This window comes from Penicillium manginii, assembly GCF_028828005.1.
Source record: "Penicillium manginii strain IBT 31320 chromosome Unknown utg000005l:1.0-5665137.0:1.0-5668048.0, whole genome shotgun sequence".
NCBI lineage: Eukaryota > Fungi > Ascomycota > Eurotiomycetes > Eurotiales > Aspergillaceae > Penicillium > Penicillium manginii.
In genome coordinates, this window is record NW_026643106.1 from 1,169,203 (window position 1) to 1,192,804 (window position 23,602).

A 23,602-nucleotide genomic window follows, 5' to 3' on the forward strand; every position below is an offset into this window, starting at 1 on the left:
ATGCTTCCATGGGCCTTCCATCGTCTCAGAAGGGGAGGCTGTCGCGCGAGAGGCCCCCACTCGGCCAAAGACCGAAACGAGAATTGGGAAATGATAAATGATAAATGGTAAATGATTTTAAATGTAAATGGGATGTACGGAGTAGTAATATACACTGGCTTTGGGCCGTGGCAAAAGGCGCCCACATCCCCCTCTCATATCTCTCTCATATCCCATCCCATCCCTACCTCATAGGCCTCCCTCTCTTCCCCCCCCCCCGATTTCTTTTATATGCATCTCGCTCGCCCTTTCTCCAGGAACCTGGTCGGTGGATCCGCGCATACCACGCCAATCGCAGTATGCTGCGTCATGACGGACTAAACTGTCTGCGTGAGTCGTGAATCTTCCCATTATGGATTTTATTGTAAGTACAGAATACTACAGAGTACCCTGTTGTACTTGACCCCAAACCCATCATGTCATGTCAGCCATTCGCCTCACCTTCGCCTTCACCTTCGCCCTCATCTTCACTCTCACCCTTGTCACCGTCGCTGTCGCCTCGTTCCTCTCCTAATCATGGCTTCAATACAGCTTTCCCTGACGCACTTCTGCGAAGTGCATGGGCCTACCTCTATCATCTGCTCTCAAGTCGTCCCTTTCTCCTGTAATCAATGCCATCCCGACCACGATGAGGCCACCACATCCACCACCTCCTCTTCTCCCCGCGAGTCTACTTCACCAGACCTCAGATCTACCGAGCCATCCTCCGGCTCCAAATCACCCAAGATCGAAGACCACCCGTATTTTATGCGGGCACAACAACCTACTTCCCCCGAAGATCGATCTAACAGGGTCGGCGGCGCAGACGGCGACACATGCGCCAGCTGTAGCCTATCTCTACCCGAAGGCGTGAGCAGGCAGTTACCAGCCGGAGCTCCCGGCAATCGCGACAACAAGAACAGCAGCAGCCCCGTCCTGCGATCGCGCGAAGTTGTCTACTCTTGCGGGAGCAGCCACTCCGATCTCGATGACGACACCTTCGACTCTCACGCCCATTCCTCTCCTCCGGAATCTCTGCATTCTTCTTCCGTTGCATCGGACGCATCATGTCATACCCATATTCTCACCTACCTCTCACTCCGCGGTCCCCCAAACCCCACGGACTATGCGCTTCTCCGCCGCTCCTCGATTCGTACCCTGAGTTGCGAGCTCCTCCCCCGCGGTCTGTCCTCCGGTCCTTTGTGCTTCGGCGACTCCGTGGCTGGCTACACAATTGCATACATTTTCCGCCTTCCAGACCCCATGGCGCGTGGCAAGAGACGCAGCTATGCATTGGTGGCCTTGGCCGGAAAGGATGCCGGAAGAGCTTTTCGAGCCTGCCCCATAATTTGGCGCGCATTCGGTCGGATCGCATCCAGCATTGTAAGTGCCGCGGAGCGTTTCCAAGAAGAGGAAAAGCGCCGCGAGGAACAGGCCAACTCCGCAAACAAGGCCGCTGGCCGACAGCAACCCCCTGTCTCCTCTTTCCTGACCGGTCGTGCCATGGACCCGGCAGGTAACTCGCGCCGGCTCGGTCAGATTCGTGCGCGCAATCTCGCGGAGATTGTCGGCAACGAGTACATCTTTACTGAGCTTCACGCCCACTTCGTTGCGTTGCTACAGCAGCTTGGCACGATGTTTGGGGGCATTCCCATCTCCGACGAACGCTTTGTTTGCAGTACTGTTGGAGACGAGGCAACTGCTGGCGCTGACCAGCCGGTTCTCGTTTCCACAAGTGCAGAACGCGCCAAGAAACGTCAGTCTACATCGAATTACGATGGCAATGATCTTGAAATGGGCAAGCTCAACGTCACCTCCGGCCCTCAGCCGATTCCCATCACCACCCGACGGTCCGTTGTGGCCTAAGCATTACTTCATTTTTCATCCGCACCTCCTTTCGAGATACCCCGGTTGCTTCGACTTCTGCGAGGCATGTTTCCTTTCGCCTCAAAATAATTGTTTTCGAACCACGCCCTGTTCCTCCCAATTGTGCTTACAAGCGATGCTGTCATATTACGGCCTGGTTCGTTTTGCATATCTCAGCTTGATCTCTTCATCAACTTTTTTTCATCCTCTTTTTTCTTCTTTTCCGCATGATGATTATTACTATTTGGGCATAGACTATGGCGTCTCACAGACAAGGAGATCGGAGTTTTTTTGTTCTGCTTTTCACGAATCCCTTTTCGTTGCCTCTTTTCCCGCTTCCGTCTCTTTTCCCTTTGGGATTATTCCCCTTCTCTCTTGGATGCCACTCGCACATTCTTCTCTTCCAAAGACGAGTGGATCCTGTCACCTCACTGGAGTGGCAGTTTTATCACTTTCAGGCGTTTCCTCGCGCTGCCTTACGATTGACCGTTTGATGATTTCCAACGAGGCATTCAAGAGACATGTATTCTATGTACTATTCGAACACGATTACCAAAAAGCCACCACTGGCTTATTTTGAATTTTGAACATATTTCCCGCGTATTACTTAATATTAAATCCTCAAAAGCAACACCTCGGCGCATCTGTAGTACTTAATACAGATCGATTTCAAATGTACTCCGTACATTTCGCCGTATAGTTCGGAGGATGTAACTCCGGTGGAACTAACCGGTTTCGGTTCTTCCGACCACCCGGGCCACAATCAAAAATCCCACCAAAAAGACGTCCAGGGAACAAAGCAAAGACCCGCATTCACATCACCCCCTCGTTAACAGCAAAGATGGTCGCTTTCGACAAGTGTGAAACCCGGCCGGCGCATATCGATGCCATCCTCAATGGCCTCGACCGGTACAACCCCGAGACCACCTCGGTCTTCCAGGACTACATCCAGCAGCAGTGCGAGGACCGGTCCTTCGACTGCTACGCCAACCTGGCTCTGCTGAAGCTGTAAGTTGGTCGGCTTTCTTATTCTCTTCAGCCGCATTTGAAAAGCATGTGCACCGATTTATATGATGAACGAACTTTTTCATACACGTTTCCTATTACCTGACAACCTGTTACGTACGGGGCAGTTGAGAACTTTCGAACTTTCTGAAACCAAACCAATATATCTCATTGGAATTGGAATCGCGTGTATCATATGCTCGAAAAGTCGCTATTTGCTTTTGTTGAATCCGGGACGAAATATAGGAGTTCAGCTGGGCTAACATGGCATTGAACCCACCAAATAGCTACCAGTTCAACCCCCACCTCCTCCAAGCCGACACCGTCACCAATGTTCTGGCCAAGGCCCTGACCGTCTTCCCTTCTCCCGCCTTCTCGCTCTGCCTTGCTCTGCTCCCCACTCACACTCAGCCATTCCCTGCCACTTCCGAGGCCCAGGCCGCCTCCCAGACCTCCGACTTCGTTGAGTCCGTGCAGAAGCTCGCCCGTCTCTCGACCCTCCTCGAGTCTGCCCAGTACACCCAGTTCTGGTCCACCCTTAACTCTGACGACCTCTACGCCGACCTGACTGCCGATGTCGCCGGCTTCGAGGAGCTCGTCCGGATCCGCATCGCCGTCGAGGTTGGCAAGACCTTCCGCTCCATCACCGCCGACTCTCTGGAGCAGTGGCTCGATGTGCGCGGCCGTGACGCCCTCGCCAAGTTCGTCGCTGATGTCTGCGACTGGAAGGTCGAGGGTGACGTTGTCACCGTCCCCACCAACAAGGAGAACGAGGCCCGCAGCGAAGTCAAGAGCGAGCGTGTCGGTGTCGACATGTTCGGCCGTGTCATCCGCCGCGGTTTCGAGCAGGCCGCATAAGCGGCTTTTTTCTTTCCCTCTCTTCACCCACCACCAACTTTCAAACCTCAACTATTCATCTTTCCCTTTCCCCGTTTTAACCTTTTTTTCTCCGTCCTTTCTCGACTGTGCGAGGGAGACCCCAAAAAAGAGAGACATGAGTTCATGAATCCCCGATCCGTCTATGACTATGAGGCGGTGATAGAGTTCGCATGGAGGAGGCTCGGAGATGAGTCGGGATCTGGCGCAATCTGGCGTTTCCTTTCCTCGATTTATTTTGCCCCCCTTGTTTTGTATTGGGATCCTGTGTTTTGTTTCTTTTCTGAAATGAGCGGACGATGACGGGATGCGTGAGATGCCCATGTTCATACCATACCTCCTATGCCAAGTTAACCTAGCTAAAGGTTGACCTGCTACAATATAAAACATACAGAGTCAATGAATGCTTCAAAAGTAAACAGTAGTAGTAGGCAGCTTCCCGATATTGAAACATACTACTAGTAAATACTCCATAATGGATGCCAGGGCTGGCTATACTTCCAGATCAAAACCAAAGTATGCACATATGAAATCTATTTTTATGCCAGCCCTCTCCTCGAAGGCTCTCCCACTACTATCAGCTCCCAGACGGGGTATATCAACTACATCTATTTCATCTCCTCCCACTGCACACCAGCCCACTCCTCTCTCCAACCAACAACGCCAATATTCTGCGGCGCGCAGTCCTTCGCACAAACACCCATAATAATAGTCCCCCACTCCATTCCCGAATCATCCTTACCCAGTCCCACACCCTCACGTCCATCCTCAAGCACGCTAATCGCATGCGGCGTAAGCTGAAGCTCAAACACCCGCTCACTACCACAGTACTCGCAATGCGGGATACTACCCCGAGCCGTGGTGGTCACCTTACTAACGGTAGGATCAGGATGTAAGCGCTTGCCCACCTGGTCCGCGTAGTTATACAGCAGCGGCGCACCGCGGTACTCGTAGCGCAGGATTTGCTCAGGGTTATGCGCGAGGCGGGTGGAGAATTTCATAAAGGCCTTATCGAGCTCCGACTCGAATGTATCCTTCAGATCGCCGAAGCCAGAGGCACCGCCGTCCTCGTCCATGGGCTCCATCTGTACATTATCTGGGACTGTGGGTGTCGAAGGCCGCGAGAGAGTCCTCATACTCCGCATCCAGGAAGAAATTCTGATACGGGACTGGGAAGGCGGACTGCGTGGGCCAGGGTGTCTGGGAGTCTGCAGACTCGGGGGTCTGTTTGGATGCTGCGGCGGGGTTTGTGGACGTCGTACTGGACTCGTCTTCTGGGGATGAGAGACGGACCTTGTCAGCGAAGGAATCGGCCAGCGCGTTGGTTTCGCTCTTGGTGGGGGTTGGTGATGGTGCGGGGGCAGCGGATTTCGGCATCGCGAAGGGATTGGCGCCGCCGGCTGCTGGTGCGCCGAAGTTGGAGGAGAAGGGGTTTGCATTCGCGGAGACACTACCTGTCAGAGATGTGGCTCCGAATAGACTGGCGCCAAGGTCTTGCTTTGGTTTCTCAGGAGCAGGTGTGGGCTCGGGGGCCTTTTCGACGGGCTTCTTCTTTTCCTCCTGTTTGTGGGCCTGGGGGTTTTCCAGGTTGATTTTGCGAGTTGAGCGGTATGCGCGGATGCTGCCTGGCTTGCGATTGCATGGCTTTCTCGGGCATCCGAAGAGGTACAGTCGGCGCTCGTCGTTGGGAAAGTGATCGGGGAGATCGCCGTGTAATTCGAGAAGCAGGATCAGAGGTTGGTTGCAGACTTTGCAGTTGGCAAAGTCGCCGGGAGGAGGGGTAGACTCGTCAAGCCATTTCTAATTTGCAAGCCATGATTGTTAGCATCTTGGGCATGAATATTGAATTTGTGTTCAATAGAAGCATACCGGCCAGCCGCCCAGGTGACTGATTGTGTCTTCGATGACTTCGTCGTTGGCGTATCCGAGGAGAACACCGGTCTCGGTGAAGTCCTCATCGATACTGGAGTCACTATCGTAGGGATCCATGGCGGTAACTTGGGTCAATGATCAATTGTGAAGACAGAGAGTTCCCATGCGAAGCCCCGCCGTTCAAAAAAATGCTGCGATAAGCGATACGCCCCACCATGCCCAGCCCAGTCATTTAAGGTACTAGTTGTACGGTAATTACGGTATGTATTCCATCCCGTGATGATCGACCTCCTCTCCTCTCCGCATACTTCCACTGCTTGCATCAAATCAAGCAGCCTGAGAGGATGTATTTCACCCAGGACTGGAGCTACTTGTGGCTTCTCAACGCATTGATCGCCTTCATTCCAAGCAGTTATGCGGCTCAGCAGCAGCCGTTGCAGCTAGCTACAAATGACGTCTCCAAGCGGGTCGCTATCATCGGTAGGCACCATATGTAGTTCCTTACAATGCTCTGCAAACCATCATACGATCCCCTTTACGAATCACAATTAACCAGAAGAATAGGAGCTGGAGCTGGAGGCTCCTTCGCAGCCTACGAATTGCGTAAGCTTGCAGATGAGGCTGGCATCCCTCTCAACGTCACTATCTATGAGCGAGCCTCGTATATCGGCGGTCGCTCAACTACAGTCGATGCATTTGACGACCCAGCCTATCCAATCGAACTAGGCGCTTCCATATTCGTCCAAGTCAACGAAATCCTCGTGAATGCATCACGCGATCTCGGCCTTGGTGTACGCAGCGCTGACTACGCTCGTCCCAGGGAAGCCGAGGAATCTATCGGTATCTGGGATGGAAAGCAGTTTGTCTTCACACTCAAGAATGGCTATAGCTGGTGGAATATTGGTCGGCTCTTTTGGAGATATGGTCTTGCGCCGCTCTACACACAGAACTTGATGAAGAATATCGTGGGCAGGTTTCTGCGTCTTTACGAGGAACCGATTTTCCCGTTTCAGTCACTTTCCGAGGCTGCGGCAGAGATTGATCTGTTGGGTGCAACTTCGACACCTGGAGACCGATTTCTTGATGGCAACGGCATTGGGCAGCTGTTTTCTCGGGAGATCATCCAGGCGAGCACCCGTGTTAATTATGGCCAGAACTTGGCAGTCATTCACGGCTTGGAGTCGATGGTTTGCATGGCCACGGATGGGGCAGTGTCAATCGATGGTGGGAATTGGCAGATATTTGACGGTGCGGCCAGGGCTTCCAGGGCAGATGTGCGGTTGAACACAACTGTGACAGCAATAGAGCGGAAGGACGATGGTACAGTTCGAATTATCTCGCACCCGACAGGGGACTTGGACTCAGTGCAGTCATATGAAGATGCGGAGTACGACGACGTTATTATTGCAGGACCGCTGCAGTATTCTGGCATCTCGATATCTCCCCCATTGGACCATATCCCTGACGAAATTCCTTACGTTAAATTGCATGTTACACTCTTCTCGACTCCTCACCGCATCTCACCGTCATACTTCGGTCTTGATGGGAACAATGCCCGTACCCCAGAGTCGATTTTAACCACTCACCCGGAGGGCGACTGGCCCAGCGATGACCCATCAGGAGTCGGCCCAGCTGGATTCTGGAGCATCAGCACACTGCGCACAGTGACTCGAACAGTCGCGAAGGATGGCGAAGAATTTCCCGAGCAACATTACGTGTATAAGATCTTCTCACCTGAGCGGCCGTCCGCTAAAATCATCGCTCAAGTATTCGACATCGAATATAATGACACCAGCTCAGTAGTTGTTCCACGCACTAACACGAGCATCGGTGACCTCCCGAAGACTGAGATCAGCTGGTTCCACGAGAAGGTCTGGAATCCGTATCCAGTGTTGTACCCCCGAGTGACGTTTGAGGAAACTCTTTTGGCCCCGAAAGTGTGGTACACAAGTGGGATCGAGAGCTTTATCTCCACCATGGAGACAAGTGCACTCATGGGTCGGAACGTGGCGGCACTTATGCTGCAGTCGTGGCAGAGGCAAACTGAGCAGGGCAGTGGTGTCAATACTGCATCCTTCAAGCCGAGGACTGAACTGTGAGCTGCTCATATACTCTACCTAGTACCTTTCGTCTCGAATCATTATCATTTTGCATGGCAGATCCAGTCTGGTGTTTATTTACTGCCGAGTTGTGGAAGATCATGATAGGCATCGCAAACTTGTATTCTGCCCGGTTAGAACTAACATGTACTAGTCTAACTACTCTAAAGCGTAGTTGGAAGGTGATATTGAAGTAGACATTGGAAATAGCGTTGTCTGCGATAGTATTAGTTTATTTTCAAGCCACTCAAGTCACACTTCGTCTAGAGCCCTGATGCAATTTGTCGACTGGAGGATTGATCCCATTTTAAAAAGATGGTCCGTAGTGCAAGTTGTGGAAGATGATATTTTCTCAGATAGGTCTGCTGTCTTCGGTACAAGACATGTTGTACTACCACTCTGTCTCGCTTTCACTTGCGGGATACGCCTTCTTCCTCAACTTCCAAAGAGACTTCTCACGGCGTGCGGCTGCTTCACGCTGGTGACGACTGTTGTCCTCCACAACCGTCATCCAAGGCACATTACTAGCACGTCGTATCCTCTCACGCAGGAGAGACAGAGTCTGCTTTTGTTTTGCCTGGTCATCGGCCCCACCAACAGATCCCCCATTCTTCTTTGAACGAGAAATTGACTGCTGGTACCGTCTTTCTGCGGCCCGAGCAGAATGGTACTCTTCACTGATAGCCCAGTTAGGGTTGTCAAGCTGTCCACGCACAAGCACAATGCTGCGCCCTTGCTCTATAGTGTTGGATAGAGTTGAGGAGGGAATAGGGGTGGAAAGCTCCAGCCTGTGCGAACCAGTGTTGACAGATCGAACAATAGCCAAACCAAGACAATTGGATGACTTGGGGTCAAGGGGTGTGCAGCTTCCAGACCCAGAGAAGAGATATGGAAGATTTTCGGGGGTCCTAACGACAAGATCCTCAGTAGATGGGGCAGTTTGTCCGTTCTGTTGGTCCGAATCCATGTCAATGTCTTCGCCTACCTCAGACGCATCATGGTTGTCAGATCCAGAGGCCACTGGCGCTGATGAGGATGTACCCCAGAGCGTGCTTGGCGAATCAATCTCCACAACTGCAACAATGGCACCCTCGATCACTTCTCGGAGCATCTCCGGGTTGATTTGAGATCCCATAACCATGATACCTGAGATACCTTGCTTATCGCCGGCGTAGTCCACAGCAATGGGTCTTGTGCGGGAGAGAGGTGTTTCAGACCACAGTGGGTAACTGAGACCGACCGGATGAGACTGGTGGAAGTAGGACTGGACTTGCATTGAGCGCAGTTGGGCACTCGATCTACTGACAAACTCAGTGGGCTGAGAAGGCAGAATAGTCATCGGTACACGAGCCTCATTGGCAGCCAGGCTTAGAGGCCCAACGACCTCATAGGGCCCCTTCTCGCTCATATACACAACATCGGATAATCCGAGGCAGCCAATTAGCCATGTAGCTACTTCCAAGCCTTGTCCGAAGATCCATCCAGGATAGTTGACAATCAATGGGCATTGAGGGTACCTTGCCAGCAACGAGCGGTACTGGCCTAGTAAATCCATGATCGCCATGGCATAATGATCGGGGTCCTCTTTTGGTGATGTAGCGCCAATGTGGTGGGCCCTCAGAATTTGGCCGTCGCGGGACCCGTCAAGAGATGGATGGCTAAACGGCGGTCCAAAAAACGGAGCCTTCAAGTGAGCCAGGTAAACTTGGCCCATGGGGGCGAACTCAGGCTGACCTGGGTCCAGGTCCAAGAAGGCAACGCCATCGGTATTGACATATCCGTTCTCAGTCTCGGGTGCCGGGCTCAAAACATGGTTCAAGAGATACCGGCTAAATGTAGACTTGCCAGATGCCTTGGGACCACAAACCAGCACTCGAAGCTGTCCTTGTCTTTGAGAAAGAGCTTTCATGGAGGCACTCCATTTTTTGTCGAGATGAAGCGGTCGCAAGTGTCTTTTGAGCGAGTCATCTGCCGATGTATACAGCTAAGAACTAATTAGTTGCTGAACATCATGTTCAAAGAGAAGTGGGACTACTTACCACTGAAAAAGTCCGTCGCAAATCTTTGGCCGCCCCCTTAAGGGTGGCTTTATCCGCGGTGGTATTTTGCCCGTTCCAGACTCTTTGATACAAAGGAGAGATGTCCCGAAGTCGAGCGAGCCCGTTATTGCAGGACTTCAACTCCATTTCAGCCTCTCCATCCACACCCGAGACACACTTAATGACGGGCAAAGAGTGGGTTGAAGGAGCATAGACTCTGTAGGCCTGTGCTGAGGGATGTAACTTGGCACCCATAATACTGACGACTCCTCGCTTGATCCAAATGTCATAATGACCCAGGAGTGCTAGGTTCTGAAACCAATTAGTATGTTCTGATTAAATATTCCAATCGATTGGCACATACCATTCTCTCTTTAAGACGAACACAAAGAGTGTCCTCATCAGCATATAGAATGGTACTTTTGTTGAGGCGTGCCTTGGATAAGGGGAAATTCTGAAGCTCTGTCGAGGTATCTGCTGGGGACTCGTAGCCGTCGGCGTCACCAGCGACAGACGCGACTTCGTCTTCGCTCATTTCCTCTGGACCGTCGGCTTGGCCTTCATCAGCTTCCTCTTCCTCGTTGGTTTCTCCTTGTGCTTGAGGAACAAGGGGCCGAGCGTCCTTCTTTCGCCGTCCTTTTACATCCTCAGCCGGCAATGAAATATCTTGTTTCGTCGACGACCTTGTTCGCGGGCCTCGAGTCTCTGTCTCAATGGCTCCATTGGTCTTGCCTGCCTCGATAGATCTCCGTGGGCGCTTAGGCGGAGGCTCCGTCACAATCTCGACGTCGACATCGTTCTTTGGCGCTGAAATCTGCGCTTGCTGCTGCCGAGCTTTGCGCGCCGCAACGGCGCTCATGGGGGCTGCGTGGGACATTAATGCGGGTTCGGTGGTCGCACGTTTAGTATACGTATTTCGTACCAGCAGATTGTTGTTTCTCGGCCTTTCGCTTCACCATATCCAATAATTGAGGCGACTCCTGTAGGATTGAAGATCGAGCTTGATCGGAGAGGTCGATAATGCGGCGAAGCTGCCGATAAGCAAAAAAAATGGCAAGTGGTCCGTGCTCCCGCGGAGCAGAAAAAAAGATTGGCCATTCAACTCCAAACCCTTCAACATTGCAGACACTGGGCGATCAGAGATCATTGCGCTGTCAATCGCCTCGGAGATTTTACGCCTGGCTCTTAAAAAGAAGCCCTCGCTCAATTATTTCCCGCCCACCTTATATTGCGGGTACTCTTCGCAACCAACGCGCATCGTTGCGGATAACGCCGTTTAATTCCAGTGCCTCACCAACTGAAAGAAGCACCATGGCCGCCTCCTCTTCATCCGATAGCGACAGCAGTTCGAGCCGGTCCACGTCGCCTGAGCCTGACAACAAGCAGAAGCAGACCTTGAAGGGGGTATCGAAGGCGAAGGATGTTGCTGAAGATTCCGATTCCTCCGATTCCTCCGACTCCTCCGACTCCTCCGACTCCTCCGACTCCTCCGACTCCTCCGACTCTTCAAGTTCTGATGATTCGAGCTCTGATGAAATGGACACAAGCGAGGATGTTCCACAGACCAAGAAGTGAGATATTCTGTGATTTGAACTCGGCCGCGCAACAAGCTAAAGCAGGTTCTTTTAGGTTGACTTCTTCTGAACCGAAGACATACAAGGCGCCGTCCGGCTTCAAGCTCGCAAATAAGCAAGCCGCTCCAGCCTCTAGCACCTCCTCTCTTCTCTCCAACTTGCGCGGCAAGCAAATCTATCACATCTCCGCCCCGGCCTCCCTTCCATTGTCCAAGGTGAAGGAAATTTCCATGTCGAAGATTATGAAAGGCGAACCCATCCTCGAATTCGAGGGCGTGAAGTACGGAATTCCCGCCGAGTCAATTACCGAGGAAAGCTCGGAAGGAAAGAGTCTTCTTGTATATGATGAGAGCACCCAGACCTACGTCAGCAAGTCTGAAAACGTCCCCAGTTATCAGATCCAAGAGATGTTCAACCTACCAGGCGCAGACATTACTGCGGTTGAGGCATTGCGCGATGCAGTCAAGCCACCTCGACCCCAACCAAAGAAGTTGAGAATGCGCTTCCGTCCCGTTGGTAGCCTTCCTAGCGCACCCGAGACGCTTGGATCCAGCTCGGAGTCAGAATCCGATGAACCTTCTTTCAAGGCCCCGGCAGGAGATAGCGAGGAGAAGCGCAAGAGGAAGCACCATCACACTGAGGGCGATGCTACCCAAGCGACCGGTCTTCCCCGAAAGAAGTCAAAGAAGCTCTCAGCTCATGAAGATGCACCCATCACAGAGGAGAGCAAGAAATCGAAGAAGTCATCTAAGGACCGCGAGGAGAAGAAGCGGAAAAAGTCCAGCAAGGCATGAATTGGCGTTATGGTTTGATTAGCTAAAAGATATCTTTGTTACTACGATTTACAAGACTTCAATGTACACTTTACCACTTGAAACTTTCTCTACGAGAGCCTCCGTTGCCTCTGACCACAGGATAAACAAATTCAAAGCAATTCACTCAAGTTGTTTTGGTATTTGATGGATTCTCCTGTCTTGGAGAAAAGGTCCACAGAAACAGAGTCAACGCTATCGACAACCGCGTTGAATGATCTAAATCTGACAATGGCACCTTACGAACGTTGCTTGACGTTAGCGTGAAAGTTTTCATGAACGCTAACAAGCTGCACTTTCTTGCCATCCTGACCCAAAACAGTGCCTTTCTCGCCATCGTCAGATGAGTTGCGCTCGGCTGCCTCCCATTCGGTTCCAGCGGCCACCTCGAGATTCTTCCCTCGTGTCTCCTTGACAAAGAACCAACAGAAGATGGTGGCTAATACATCGAATCCCATGAATATCAGAAATGTGTTGGCACCAACATTCTGAATCATATATGGACTCGCGAAGGAGAAGCAGAACGAAGATGCCCAATGCGCCAGCATACTGACAGCCAGGCCGAGCGCACGAATGCGTGTCGGAAATATTTCAGGAACATAGGCCCAAGGAAGTGGACCCCATGAACAGTTATAAATCTGAATTCTTGTGAGCAAATGATCTATTCAAGAAAAGCCAATAGTGACACTTACCATGATGTCCAAAAAGATCATTGCCACTGTAGCCCTTCCGGCAGATGTCACATTGGTGGCTGATTGAGTGGGAATAAAGTCCACGATCAACGCAGTAATCAGCATGCAAATTGCCATCAGTGCCGATCCGCTGACTAGAGTCATGCGGCGACCGATACGTTCAGCTAGAACCCAAATAAAGAAGGTACATGCGATGACCTTGACGGCACCAAACAGTCCAGTAAGTAGCATATTGCGATTTTCATCATTTCCAGCTATGAGCTTGAAATATTGCGGCGCAAATACAGCCAAGGCGCTACTTCCAGTAGCGTTCTGGAAGATAAAGAGGACAGGGCCAATGATAAAACGAAGACGATTAGCCGGTTCTAGAAGCTCGCGATAGGAGAAATTCTCCCTCTCAGTCTGCTCAGCCTGAAGACCGAGTTGCGTTTCGGTGAACTCTTCACGCGTCTTCGGAGTATCACCGCCACGGACCCAGGTGATAGCCTTCCAGGCATCATCAGTGCGGTTCTGAGTCAAGAGCCAACGGATAGATTCTGGAAGCGTCAAAGTAGCGATTAAGAGAATGCCACCAGAGATCAACTGCAGGGCGACAGGGATCTGCCACTCGCGGGATGTGCCAGCAATTGAAGGGTTCTGGGCAACTCCCTAGGACGAAATGTCAACACCCGTGCCAATAGAAAAGATTAAAATATTGTTGGAAGTACTACTTACATAGTCGACCCAATAAGCCAGAAAGACACCCCAAGCGTACAACCATTGATAGAAAGAACCACATCGACCACGAATCTCTTTAGGAGTCATCTCTGCCGAGTACATAGGGATGACCACACTCTGGCCACCCATGCCCAAACCCGATATGATACGGCCGACGTACCAGGCTCCTAGTGAGTGTGTCTTATTGACTTGGATGATCACACCAATGACAAAAAGAGCAGTTGAACCAATGATACATACTTTACGCCCATACTTGTTGGTCAAAGGGTAAACGAGCATGGCTGCAACGAACGAGCCCAGTTGTTCCAGACCGACAGTCAAAGACGAGACTTTGGACTTGTGGGCTGCGGTGAATCTGAAATCATCCTGAAAGGACTTGTAGGTCAAGATGCCACCTGCAATACCGGAATCATAGGCTGAAAGGAATGATGAGATGCTAAAAGAGCAATGATTGCCCAGGTGGTCAATTATTTGTTCATGACTTCTCACGCCCTGTTTGTTTTATACTAGATCATTTTGGTCGATGAGAAAACTTACAAAACAATAGCAGTCAAGTGATAGGCACGCAAAGTACCCTGTCGAGTATTCAGCTCGGGAATTGCTAAAAAGCCCATACTAGTGACTGGGAGTGAAAGCCGTCCTGATGCGAGATCACTAGAGCCAAGGCGTGGTCATGGCGGCACATATAAAGCTTCGTATCAATACCCAGGCTTGGTGAGGAGCAATGAGGGCGATTTTGCGTGCTTTCCCATTTTTCTCCAATAGAAACAATATGTTCTATAGATAACCGTCGGATTGTGGTCAATTGTGGTCGAATGGGGGCCAATGTTCTCGCCAAAAAGCACGCCTTCGCCTACAACGATGATGTTACGGAGCCGACAGGCGACAGGCGGCCATAGTCCAACCTCATTCAATGTGATAAAACAGAGTAGTGTTAAAGAATTCAGAACAAGCAAGACATATTTCCGTGCCCGAGGCCGGTAGCCGAGCGTACGACGGCAGTAGATGTTGGTTTGGTGATATGATGCGATTTGATGTGATGCGATGCAGGGGTCCGTGGGGAGAAAAAGAAAGCGACGGGACTAGAAAGCCCCTATCACTCTTTCAAGGGTAGGGAGTACAAAAAATCAGCAATGCTTTTGGTAGCAACCTGTCCATATTCAAAAAGGCAAGACTCGAACATTCTAACTTACATGAAACCATCGAGGATCCTCTTAACTATAATGGTGGTCACGATGATTTACATAGTTGAAGATCCACCTTGATATAGGATTCCCCGTCGATCTTCCCCACCAGCGCTACTAGTAGAGCTGGAACTGGAACTGCTGGGTCAACCAGTAGCAAAGAAACCCAATATGGTGTCTTTTCATCAAAGCCAACCCCACAATAAACAGCAGAAACAAGATGTGTATCAATACCATATGATCCCATGGTCGATGCCGCCATCAAAGAATGTGAATGACATAAGCCTTGTCAGGTGACAACGGCATCAGCTGCGATGGGCGCGGTATTGAAAGCCTCACATGTGATCCGCCTCACTTTTTCTCCTGGATTGGCACCACTCTCTCTGACTCACTTTCGTTTGCAAGTGCATATCTCTTCCGTCTTTAATCTTTGTGCACGGCGATGGCGCATTCCTGACCCTCTTAGCGGATCCTCTGATTAGCTTATCGATCCCGTTGAGCTTCTCTTATCGCTGGGAAGCTCCGCTTCGTCCATACATTATCATCGCCATCCCATTCTCTAGGGTAGCTGTTCCCAGAGTTGGGCTTGCCATTTGAAGTCTGACCGCAGAGAAGCTTCCACGTTGATATGACCCCGTTGAAGACCCGCCTCTTGGCCAGACTTGACACTGAACCCGCCTGACGTGGGCACTCATCCTTCCCTCTATCAGCCTGAGCTGTCACCTGCAACCTCCACCCCCCCTCCCTTTACGGTCCCGACCGCTGCACCCCCAGGGTTCCCGTCCTATACCCTAGCAACTTGTCACCCTTTTGTCTATCATTCAACGTCTTCTAAATCTGCATCCTATACCTCTTATACCTTCTCGATGAAGCCCTCAATAGACGACGCCAAGCGGCGGGGCGATCACCGCTTGAGCGCGAGCATGCGGCCTACTACCTCTACACATAGATATTCTTTCGATCGCTTGCCTGAGCGCTTCAAGGATGGCGATGATGCTCAGGTTGACTATACTGCACCGCCACAAGCCATGGGCTCTCGGGATGGCAACGCTCACTATATGCAACAGTCGTTATTTGGCATGATCGCAGCAGTCGGCTCTCGATCCGACTTTCGTGGGCGATTTGATGATTTAAGCGACAGCGATGGCGAACCTGATGAGACCCCACAAGAACTTACAAATTTGAAGCCTGTCAGCCCAACAGGCTCCCCCGACCAACTCCAACCGGACAAAGGTGCAGAAGCAAAGGCTCCAGATGGGAGTCGAGGACGGCAACATCGAAGGACAACCTCTGAAAACAAACTTCTGCGGAAAGTTCCGGGTTTTGCGTCGAAAGAAAGAACAGACGATCCGTCTAACCTCAGTGCATCGACCCTCACGATTCAGCCAAGACGCACACGCAGTGCCACGCCGCGAGCCGCTCCAATCCTCACCCGCATGGTACAAGCACAGAGCCGTTTCGATAGCGGGACTACAGCAGAAAGGATGTCAACAAGACCGGGAACTCCAAGTGAAGACCGAGAGGACTCGTCTATACCGGCGCTCTCTACTCGACTGATGGAAATGTTCGGGTTTGAGAGACCGGAGAAGGTCTTGGTGGAGTATGCTTGCTCCTTCCTGCAGAGCATGCTTCTTCCGGGCTACATGTATGTCACAGAAGGACATATATGTTTTTATGCATATCTCCCGAAGAAGTCCAACGAGCCTAGCAAGTCTGGTTATGTTTCGAAGCGTGGCCGAAAGAACCCAAAGTACAATCGCTATTGGTTCGTCTTGAAGGGCGATGTCTTCTCATATTATGCAGACCCCTCGAACCTTTACTTCCCAAGTGGCCATGTGGATCTGCGATATGGAATATCAGCTTCTCTGGTGGGGTCAAAGACTGATGACACTGATGCGAAGGACTTCCAGGTTTCCACTGATCAACGAACTTATTACTTCCGAGCAGATAGCGCTACCAGTGCCAAAGAGTGGGTAAAGGCGCTACAAAAAGTCATCTTTCGGTCCCATAACAGGGAGGACAGCGTCAAGATCTCATTCCCAATCGAGAACGTCATTGACTTGGAGGAAAGCCCAATGGTTGAATTTGCAGAGACCTTCAAAATTCGGGTGATTGATAGCGCGGAAACATTCGCGATAGATGAAGTAAGTCTGCGTGTTTCATCTTGCTCCGTTACATCTGCTAACAATTTCTTCGAAGTATTTCTTTTCCTTTTTCAATTCAGGACAAGACGCTTTCAATTACCTCAAAAGCCTGGTGACTTCGTCTCCTGTGAACAATAGGCAGGAAGAATCCCCGAACAAAAGCGATGGTAAAGGTCGACAAGTGTCGGGTACTTTCGACATGGGGAATCCACGAAGACGCAGTGTCAGTGTCGACAACAATTTGAAGGGCTCTGCAGACTCATTCGCCCATTCTGCCGATCAAGAGACTGAATCATCGCGTGTCGTACAATCGCTAACGGAAACAACGGAATCTGCAAGCCAAATCCTCAATCGAAGTGATGTCTTTCAATCTCCAACCATGCATTCTTTGCCGAGGCGCTCATCTGATGTGGGGGATATCGGCCGACGCCGGTCGGACGATACAGCTCGCTCTGCAACAGCTAGATTGAGCCATGTCGCTCACCTAGCCGGATCAAATTACCCGGATAGAAATGCTGAAAACATCCCTTTCGCGTCGGGCTCCGAAATCCAGAAGATGACGAATTCCCAATACCACACGAATGTACCTCTTAATGATCTTGTCAAAGCCGGCGCATATCCTCTTCAGCGAGCTGCTGGATTCGCAGAATACTTGAAAAGCAGGTCTAAGCAGATGAGCAGTTTGCTGGCAACAGAATCAATGGGTTATATCGAAAAGGTTTCCGGCATGTGGGCTGGTGGCCAAAGACATTATGGCGAAACAGAAGAACTACTGCCCGATGACAAGACTGCGGATCCCGAAGACCATGAAAGTGGCCTGAACCATGGCGATCGTTTCCGACAGCACTTTGGCCTTCCTGCGACCGAGAGATTGCAGGCGACATACTATGCATACTTGCACCGCGTGCTCCCGCTCTACGGCAAAATATACCTCAGCGAAAGGAAGCTATGCTTCCGGAGTCTGATTCCTGGCACTCGAACGAAGATGATTCTCCCACTCAGAGACATTGAGAATGTCGAGAAAGAAAAGGGATTCAGATTTGGCTACCATGGACTAGTCGTCATCATTCGCGGTCACGAGGAACTGTTTTTTGAATTTAAGAGCGCTGGCGCTAGAGATGATTGTGCCGTCACCTTGCATCAGGATCTCGAATCGGTCAAATTCCTCATGGAATCAGGCATGCTAGCAGAAGAAGAACGCGGAGAGGTCGAAGCTGCGAAAGATGAGCATCGTCTTTTGCAAGAAGCTAGACTTGATGGCCCCGAAGAACACGATTTCCGACCAACGCTAAGCGAAGATTCGTCTGAAGTGAACCCGTTCTTTGACGATACACGTGCTTCGATCATAAATTTCAAGCCTACGGATTCACTTAAAATCACCTGTCTTACTATTGGATCTCGGGGTGATGTGCAGCCATATATTGCCCTTTGCAAGGGGCTTCTTGCTGAAGGCCACAGGCCAAAGATCGCCACACACGCTGAATTTGAGCCTTGGATTCGGAAACACGGCATTGACTTTGGTCCTGTCGATGGAGATCCCGCTGAGCTGATGAGAATTTGCGTTGAGAATGGCATGTTTACTTACTCTTTCCTTCGGGAGGCCTCCGCCAAGTTTAGAGGGTGGATTGATGACCTTTTATCATCATCTTGGGCGAGTTGCCAAGGTAGCGATCTTTTGATAGAGTCGCCTAGCGCTATGGCCGGAATTCACATTGCAGAGGCTCTTCGAATCCCCTACTTCCGAGGCTTCACTATGCCATGGACAAGGACTCGCGCCTACCCACATGCTTTTGCAGTGCCGGAGAATCGTATGGGAGGAGCCTACAATTACATCACATATGTCATGTTTGACACCGTTTTCTGGAAGGCGATTGCAGGTCAGGTTAACAGATGGCGAAACAACGAATTGGGGCTCAAAGGTACCAATTTGGACAAGATGCAACCGAACAAGGTTCCTTTCCTGTATAATTATTCGCCTTCTGTGGTGCCCCCGCCACTCGACTATCCGGATTGGATCCGTATCACTGGGTATTGGTTCTTGAACGAAGGCTCTGACTGGACACCCCCTGCTGATTTGGCAAATTTCATTGCTCGAGCTCGTGCGGATGGCAAAAAGATCGTCTACATCGGATTTGGGTCTATCGTGGTCTCGGATCCGGCTGCACTGACAAAAACGGTCATTCAATCGGTCCAGAGGGCGGATGTTCGATGTATCCTTTCCAAAGGATGGTCCGATCGTCTTGGAGACCCCTCTAGTGTTAAGGCAGAGGTTCCTTTGCCACCTGAGATTTTCCAGATCCAGTCTGCACCACATGACTGGCTCTTCTCGCAAATTGATGCGGCTGCACACCATGGAGGGGCCGGTACCACTGGTGCCAGTCTCCGAGCCGGTGTGCCTACGATAGTGAAACCATTTTTTGGCGACCAGTTCTTCTTTGGAGGACGAGTCGAGGACCTAGGCGTTGGTATCTGTATGAAGAAACTCAACGTTAGTGTCTTCTCACGAGCACTCTGGGAAGCAACGCGCAGCGAAAGAATGATTGTCAAAGCACGGAATATGGGCATTCAGATTAGAAGTGTAAGTCCACGAGCTAGCCCGAGAAGTAGATACGACGCTAACATCGATTCCTACATAGGAGGACGGCGTGGCTACCGCAATCCAATCTCTTTACCGTGATCTGGAGTACGCCAAGACCCTTGCGAAACAACGCTCTATCGCCTCATCTACCCCTTTCTCTCCAACCCCTTCAGCGAGGGCGGCACCGCATCATGACGATGACGATGTTGACGATATTGAGGAGTGGACTTTCATATCTGAAGCTGAGAAACTTACCCCGGGCATTTTTAAATGACGCCCTTCACCGGCACCTTTTCCAACACCGCGTTTCATCTATTTCACCTTGGAAACCTGGTCTCATACTCTAATGATTTAATGGGCGAGAACTTCCATGACTTATGACTGCATGATACCTTTGCTGGAGTTCATGGCGTATCCTACACAGCGTGTTCTTGGGTTGACATTTTGGGCATGGTTGAATACACCCTGCTTTTATCTATAATCCCCTAGATCTCTTTTTACTGCAGATTTGCTCTCAATCGATCATTTCCCGCTACTGCTACAAGTACTAGTACATAATTATTGTGAATATTTGAAATCCTTCTTAGACCATGCCCACTCCACGAAGCCCCACCATTTAACCACTTTCCGACTCTCTCCCGGACTACTTGGTCTCGTAGATGCCGATAATCCCTACCGACTTTCCAGATTGGCAGAACAGCCGGTGATAACTCCTCGATAACCCCACATTATCCCCGCATTATCCAGCGATGAAACTGCTTGTGCGGATTGAAGTTACACCATTTAGGCATATGCCATTTTCGCCCCGCCAGATTTCCGAAGAGCAAGGACGCGGAAAAGGCGATTTTCTGGTAATTCGCCCCAGTTGCCGTCAGTTTGGGCTGATTAAGTTTGAAGCTTTGGGAATAAACTACCGCCATTTCTTACCGACAGCTAATTGATCTTCACCGGCCCCTCCTATTAGGTGTGTAGTTTGTACTTTTAAGCTTCAAGTTTGTTTGTTAAATTTTATGGAAGGGTAGATCTGCCAGGTTTATAAAGCAGCTAGTGTTCCCGAAGTGCAACCGACATCACAGCACTTGCATTACAAAAGAGCTTCGATTAAGTAACTCTCGAATTGTCAGCATGGGGCTTGGCAACATAACATCTGCGCTGCTATCCCTCAATTTGTTTGTTGGGACTCGGGCTTCAACCTCACTATTCTGCACGAAAGATACATTTTCCTCTCTAACCTTGGATGGCATTCATGTGGCCTCTCTCAATGTCACCGCCGCTAGCGGCCTTCCAATTAGCGGGTACCTGAGTACCGACGATAGCACCGGTAGCCGCAGGCAAATGCCACCCACCGTGGATATTTGCTTGGTTACATTGACATATACGCACCCGGGAACAGGTGATAATGTCAACACGTATATTGGGCTTCCACTCGATGCTGAAAATTGGAACTCACGATTTCTCATGGACGGAGGTGGAGGTTGGGTAGCAGGAGGTCAAGAGAAGGTTCTCACGCCTGTTGGACTAGGTTATGTGTCGTCGTCGACAGACGGAGGACACAATGCATCTACCACTACAGCCCAATGGGGACTGAAAGCTCCCGGGAAAACGAATTGGCCTGCTCTTGAAGACTTCGCCAGCAGAGCTTTGCATGAAGCTGCCCTTCTGGGGAAGATGGCTATCAAGTTATACTACAAATCTGAACCTCGATATTCGTATTGGAATGGCTGCTCTACAGGTGGCCGCCAAGGTCATATGATGGCCCAGAATTATCCTGAGCTTTTCGATGGTATAGTTGGGGCTGCGCCAGCAATCAATTGGGATAAATTCATCACGGCTGAATTTTGGGGTGCCTTCATGGCGAATATCCTTGGTAATTATCCCTCGGGTGATAATCATAGTAATGGATACTCATATAGTACACACAGACGTCCAGCCTCCTTCTTGCGTGTTTTCGGCCTTTAGAGATGCCGCGATACAGGCCTGCGATCTTCTCGATGGCGTCAAGGATAATATTATCGCCTTGCCAGGTCAATGCCACTTCCGAGCTTCTTCAATTATTGGCCAGACTGTGGACTGTATCGAGCCAAATGGCAAGGTCATTATCACGAAAAATATGGCAGACCTGGTTCAAGCTATCTGGGATGGTCCACGATCAACGGAGGGCAAGTTCGAATGGTTCGGGTTCCACCAAGATACAAATCTTTCGAGCATTCTCTCCTCATCATGTACTTCGGTGGACGACTGCACACTGGTGCCCTTTAGCATCGCAGATGACTGGGTGAAAGTATTTCTAAAACGAAACGCCGATTTCGACACAGATACGCTTACACTTCAGGATTACACCTCTCTCTTTCACCAATCGATAGACCAATATGCCTCGATAATCGGTACGGAAAATCCGGACTTGACGAAGTTGAAGCGGGCCGGAACTAAGATGATTACCTGGCACGGCATGCAAGACCAACTTATTATGCCAAACGGCACTGTTGACTACTACAACCGTGTTATGAGCGGTGATCCCAACGTTGCAGATTACTATCGCTTCTTCTTGGCGCCTGGCGTTGAGCATTGCCATAGTGGTACGGGCTTTGACCCTAGTGCCACCACCTTTGATGTATTGAGAGGCTGGGTCGAAAATGGTACAGTGCCCGAGACATTGATGGCCACTGCTGCGGCAGTTGGAAGCTCGAATACCTCTTTTACGCGAACGGGGAACCTCTGTTTATATCCCAAAGTCTTCACCTACACTGGAAACGATCCCAATGAGGCATCTTCATTCTCGTGTGTTTGATGATATAAGACTATTCAGTCGAATCGATAACAGGCAGATGGAAGAAATAACGTATTTTTTTGTTCAATATTTGATCTTGGAAAGCTACACTCAAATGTACTTCCTTCCCAGTTCCCGCCAATCTGAGAATACGCTGAAAATGCAGCCATCCTACTGTATTTTCCGTAGATGCCGTATTATAAATCAAACCGAAGGATGGTAGCATCTTTTTATAATAATTTATTTTGAGAAATAGAAAGATATCTCCAGAAAACAGGACTGGCATCTGCCCAGATGGAAAGGTTTCTACGGGCAAAAAATCACAAATCTGTAAGTACTGTGAATAGAGTATTTTGTATTCTGGCGCACAAAGATCTCTCATGGAATAATTTAAGCCCTTTGACCATCACCCTTGCCATCGGCCTTATCTTTCCGCCGTTGCACAACGTCCCAGTTATAAACACGAGCAGTAGCCACTTCGAGAGTCTATAAGACACAAGTCAGCAAGAAAGTACCCCAGAAGAGGATAAATAAGTCTCTGCCCCATGGCCGCAACATACCGTAATCTGCTCGCGCAAGAACTCCAGGTCCTCCTCGCAGTTAGCCAAGCTCGCCTCGGCAGCAGTCAATTTCTCAGAAAGCATGGTCTCGGCCTCGTCCAGCGGGTACGCGAGCATGACATTCGCACCAAGCCAAAGATAGACTTCTTCCATATCAGTCGGGGAAATAGAGGCGCGAGAGTAGAGGGTATCATTGAGTTCGAAGTTGGTCTCGAGGTCGGCATTGGGGTTGGACTGCGAGAAGGAAAAAAAAAGTCAGAGATCGTGCCCTCAATTTCCATTATCATTATTCTTCTTCCTCTTTCTTCCGGACGGGGATTACACACCTCCTTGCGCAATTTCAAGAATCGCACCATCTCCAATGTCTTCTTGATATCGGGGATCTTCTCGCGCAGTCCAGTTCCGCGGCGCTGGGTGTTGACCTCCATAAATTGATACTTGGAGATCATCTCCTGAAACGAGCGGAGGGTCGGCTCGACCTCGTCGCGAGAGGAAACGTAGTCACTGACATTGTCGATGAAGGGCGCTACGGGGATTCCGCGCGGGTTGGTTTGTGTTGTTGCCGGCCTGGCGACATGGAGGGGTTAGTCGAGGCATCTTGAAAGAGCAGCGGTCATTGGCGGGCAATGCCCGAGATGAGGAATTATGGCATCGGCAGCATATCAAATCGATCGGGCGTAATTGATTATGGGGATGAGTGCACTCACGCTTTCGACTTGGAGTCCGCCATTGCTGTGTGAGGTGGTTGTTAAGAAGTGAAGTGGGGAGAGCTCGTTCCAAGCGCGAGTTTCGGGCTTCC

The 23,602-nt window shown here is 50.4% G+C and overlaps 10 protein-coding genes across 10 annotated transcripts; 6 read left to right on the top strand and 4 right to left on the bottom strand.

Moving 5' to 3' along the window:
- Window positions 1-555: 555 nt before the first annotated feature.
- Window positions 556-1,884, top strand: N7533_006818 (folliculin domain-containing protein; the record flags this gene model as incomplete). The annotated part of the gene is made up of 1 exon (XM_057103468.1): window positions 556-1,884. The coding sequence occupies one exon, from the start codon at window positions 556-558 to the stop codon at window positions 1,882-1,884; it is 1,329 nt and encodes a 442-aa protein (XP_056958425.1).
- An 841-nt stretch (window positions 1,885-2,725) lies between these two features.
- On the top strand, window positions 2,726-3,747 carry N7533_006819 (CSN8/PSMD8/EIF3K family protein; the record flags this gene model as incomplete). The annotated part of the gene is made up of 2 exons (XM_057103469.1): window positions 2,726-2,892; window positions 3,177-3,747. The coding sequence occupies 2 exons, from the start codon at window positions 2,726-2,728 to the stop codon at window positions 3,745-3,747; spliced, it is 738 nt and encodes a 245-aa protein (XP_056958426.1).
- A 626-nt stretch (window positions 3,748-4,373) lies between these two features.
- N7533_006820 (small subunit rRNA maturation protein TSR4) lies at window positions 4,374-5,754 on the bottom strand (the record flags this gene model as incomplete). Its single annotated transcript, XM_057103470.1, has 3 exons — window positions 4,374-4,850; window positions 4,936-5,565; window positions 5,635-5,754. The coding sequence occupies 3 exons, from the start codon at window positions 5,752-5,754 to the stop codon at window positions 4,374-4,376; spliced, it is 1,227 nt and encodes a 408-aa protein (XP_056958427.1).
- Window positions 5,755-5,981: 227 nt separating this feature from the next.
- On the top strand, window positions 5,982-7,736 carry N7533_006821 (putative prenylcysteine lyase; the record flags this gene model as incomplete). The annotated part of the gene is made up of 2 exons (XM_057103471.1): window positions 5,982-6,117; window positions 6,202-7,736. 2 exons carry the CDS (start codon window positions 5,982-5,984, stop codon window positions 7,734-7,736), a joined length of 1,671 nt encoding a protein of 556 aa, XP_056958428.1.
- A 391-nt stretch (window positions 7,737-8,127) lies between these two features.
- Window positions 8,128-10,734, bottom strand: grc3 (uncharacterized protein; the record flags this gene model as incomplete). Its single annotated transcript, XM_057103472.1, has 4 exons — window positions 8,128-9,720; window positions 9,776-10,087; window positions 10,140-10,639; window positions 10,698-10,734. 4 exons carry the CDS (start codon window positions 10,732-10,734, stop codon window positions 8,128-8,130), a joined length of 2,442 nt encoding a protein of 813 aa, XP_056958429.1.
- A 352-nt stretch (window positions 10,735-11,086) lies between these two features.
- On the top strand, window positions 11,087-12,143 carry N7533_006823 (DNA-directed RNA polymerase I subunit RPA34; the record flags this gene model as incomplete). The annotated part of the gene is made up of 2 exons (XM_057103473.1): window positions 11,087-11,346; window positions 11,405-12,143. 2 exons carry the CDS (start codon window positions 11,087-11,089, stop codon window positions 12,141-12,143), a joined length of 999 nt encoding a protein of 332 aa, XP_056958430.1.
- A 257-nt stretch (window positions 12,144-12,400) lies between these two features.
- N7533_006824 (sugar porter family MFS transporter) lies at window positions 12,401-14,184 on the bottom strand (the record flags this gene model as incomplete). Its single annotated transcript, XM_057103474.1, has 4 exons — window positions 12,401-12,799; window positions 12,854-13,501; window positions 13,568-14,006; window positions 14,108-14,184. The coding sequence occupies 4 exons, from the start codon at window positions 14,182-14,184 to the stop codon at window positions 12,401-12,403; spliced, it is 1,563 nt and encodes a 520-aa protein (XP_056958431.1).
- Window positions 14,185-15,620: 1,436 nt separating this feature from the next.
- On the top strand, window positions 15,621-19,750 carry atg26 (uncharacterized protein; the record flags this gene model as incomplete). The annotated part of the gene is made up of 3 exons (XM_057103475.1): window positions 15,621-16,898; window positions 16,954-19,476; window positions 19,535-19,750. 3 exons carry the CDS (start codon window positions 15,621-15,623, stop codon window positions 19,748-19,750), a joined length of 4,017 nt encoding a protein of 1,338 aa, XP_056958432.1.
- Window positions 19,751-20,601: 851 nt separating this feature from the next.
- Window positions 20,602-22,264, top strand: N7533_006826 (tannase and feruloyl esterase; the record flags this gene model as incomplete). The annotated part of the gene is made up of 2 exons (XM_057103476.1): window positions 20,602-21,343; window positions 21,399-22,264. The coding sequence occupies 2 exons, from the start codon at window positions 20,602-20,604 to the stop codon at window positions 22,262-22,264; spliced, it is 1,608 nt and encodes a 535-aa protein (XP_056958433.1).
- Window positions 22,265-22,633: 369 nt separating this feature from the next.
- On the bottom strand, window positions 22,634-23,533 carry N7533_006827 (tubulin-binding prefolding complex subunit PAC10; the record flags this gene model as incomplete). The annotated part of the gene is made up of 4 exons (XM_057103477.1): window positions 22,634-22,729; window positions 22,804-23,037; window positions 23,130-23,370; window positions 23,511-23,533. 4 exons carry the CDS (start codon window positions 23,531-23,533, stop codon window positions 22,634-22,636), a joined length of 594 nt encoding a protein of 197 aa, XP_056958434.1.
- Between the last annotated feature and the right edge of the window lie 69 nt (window positions 23,534-23,602).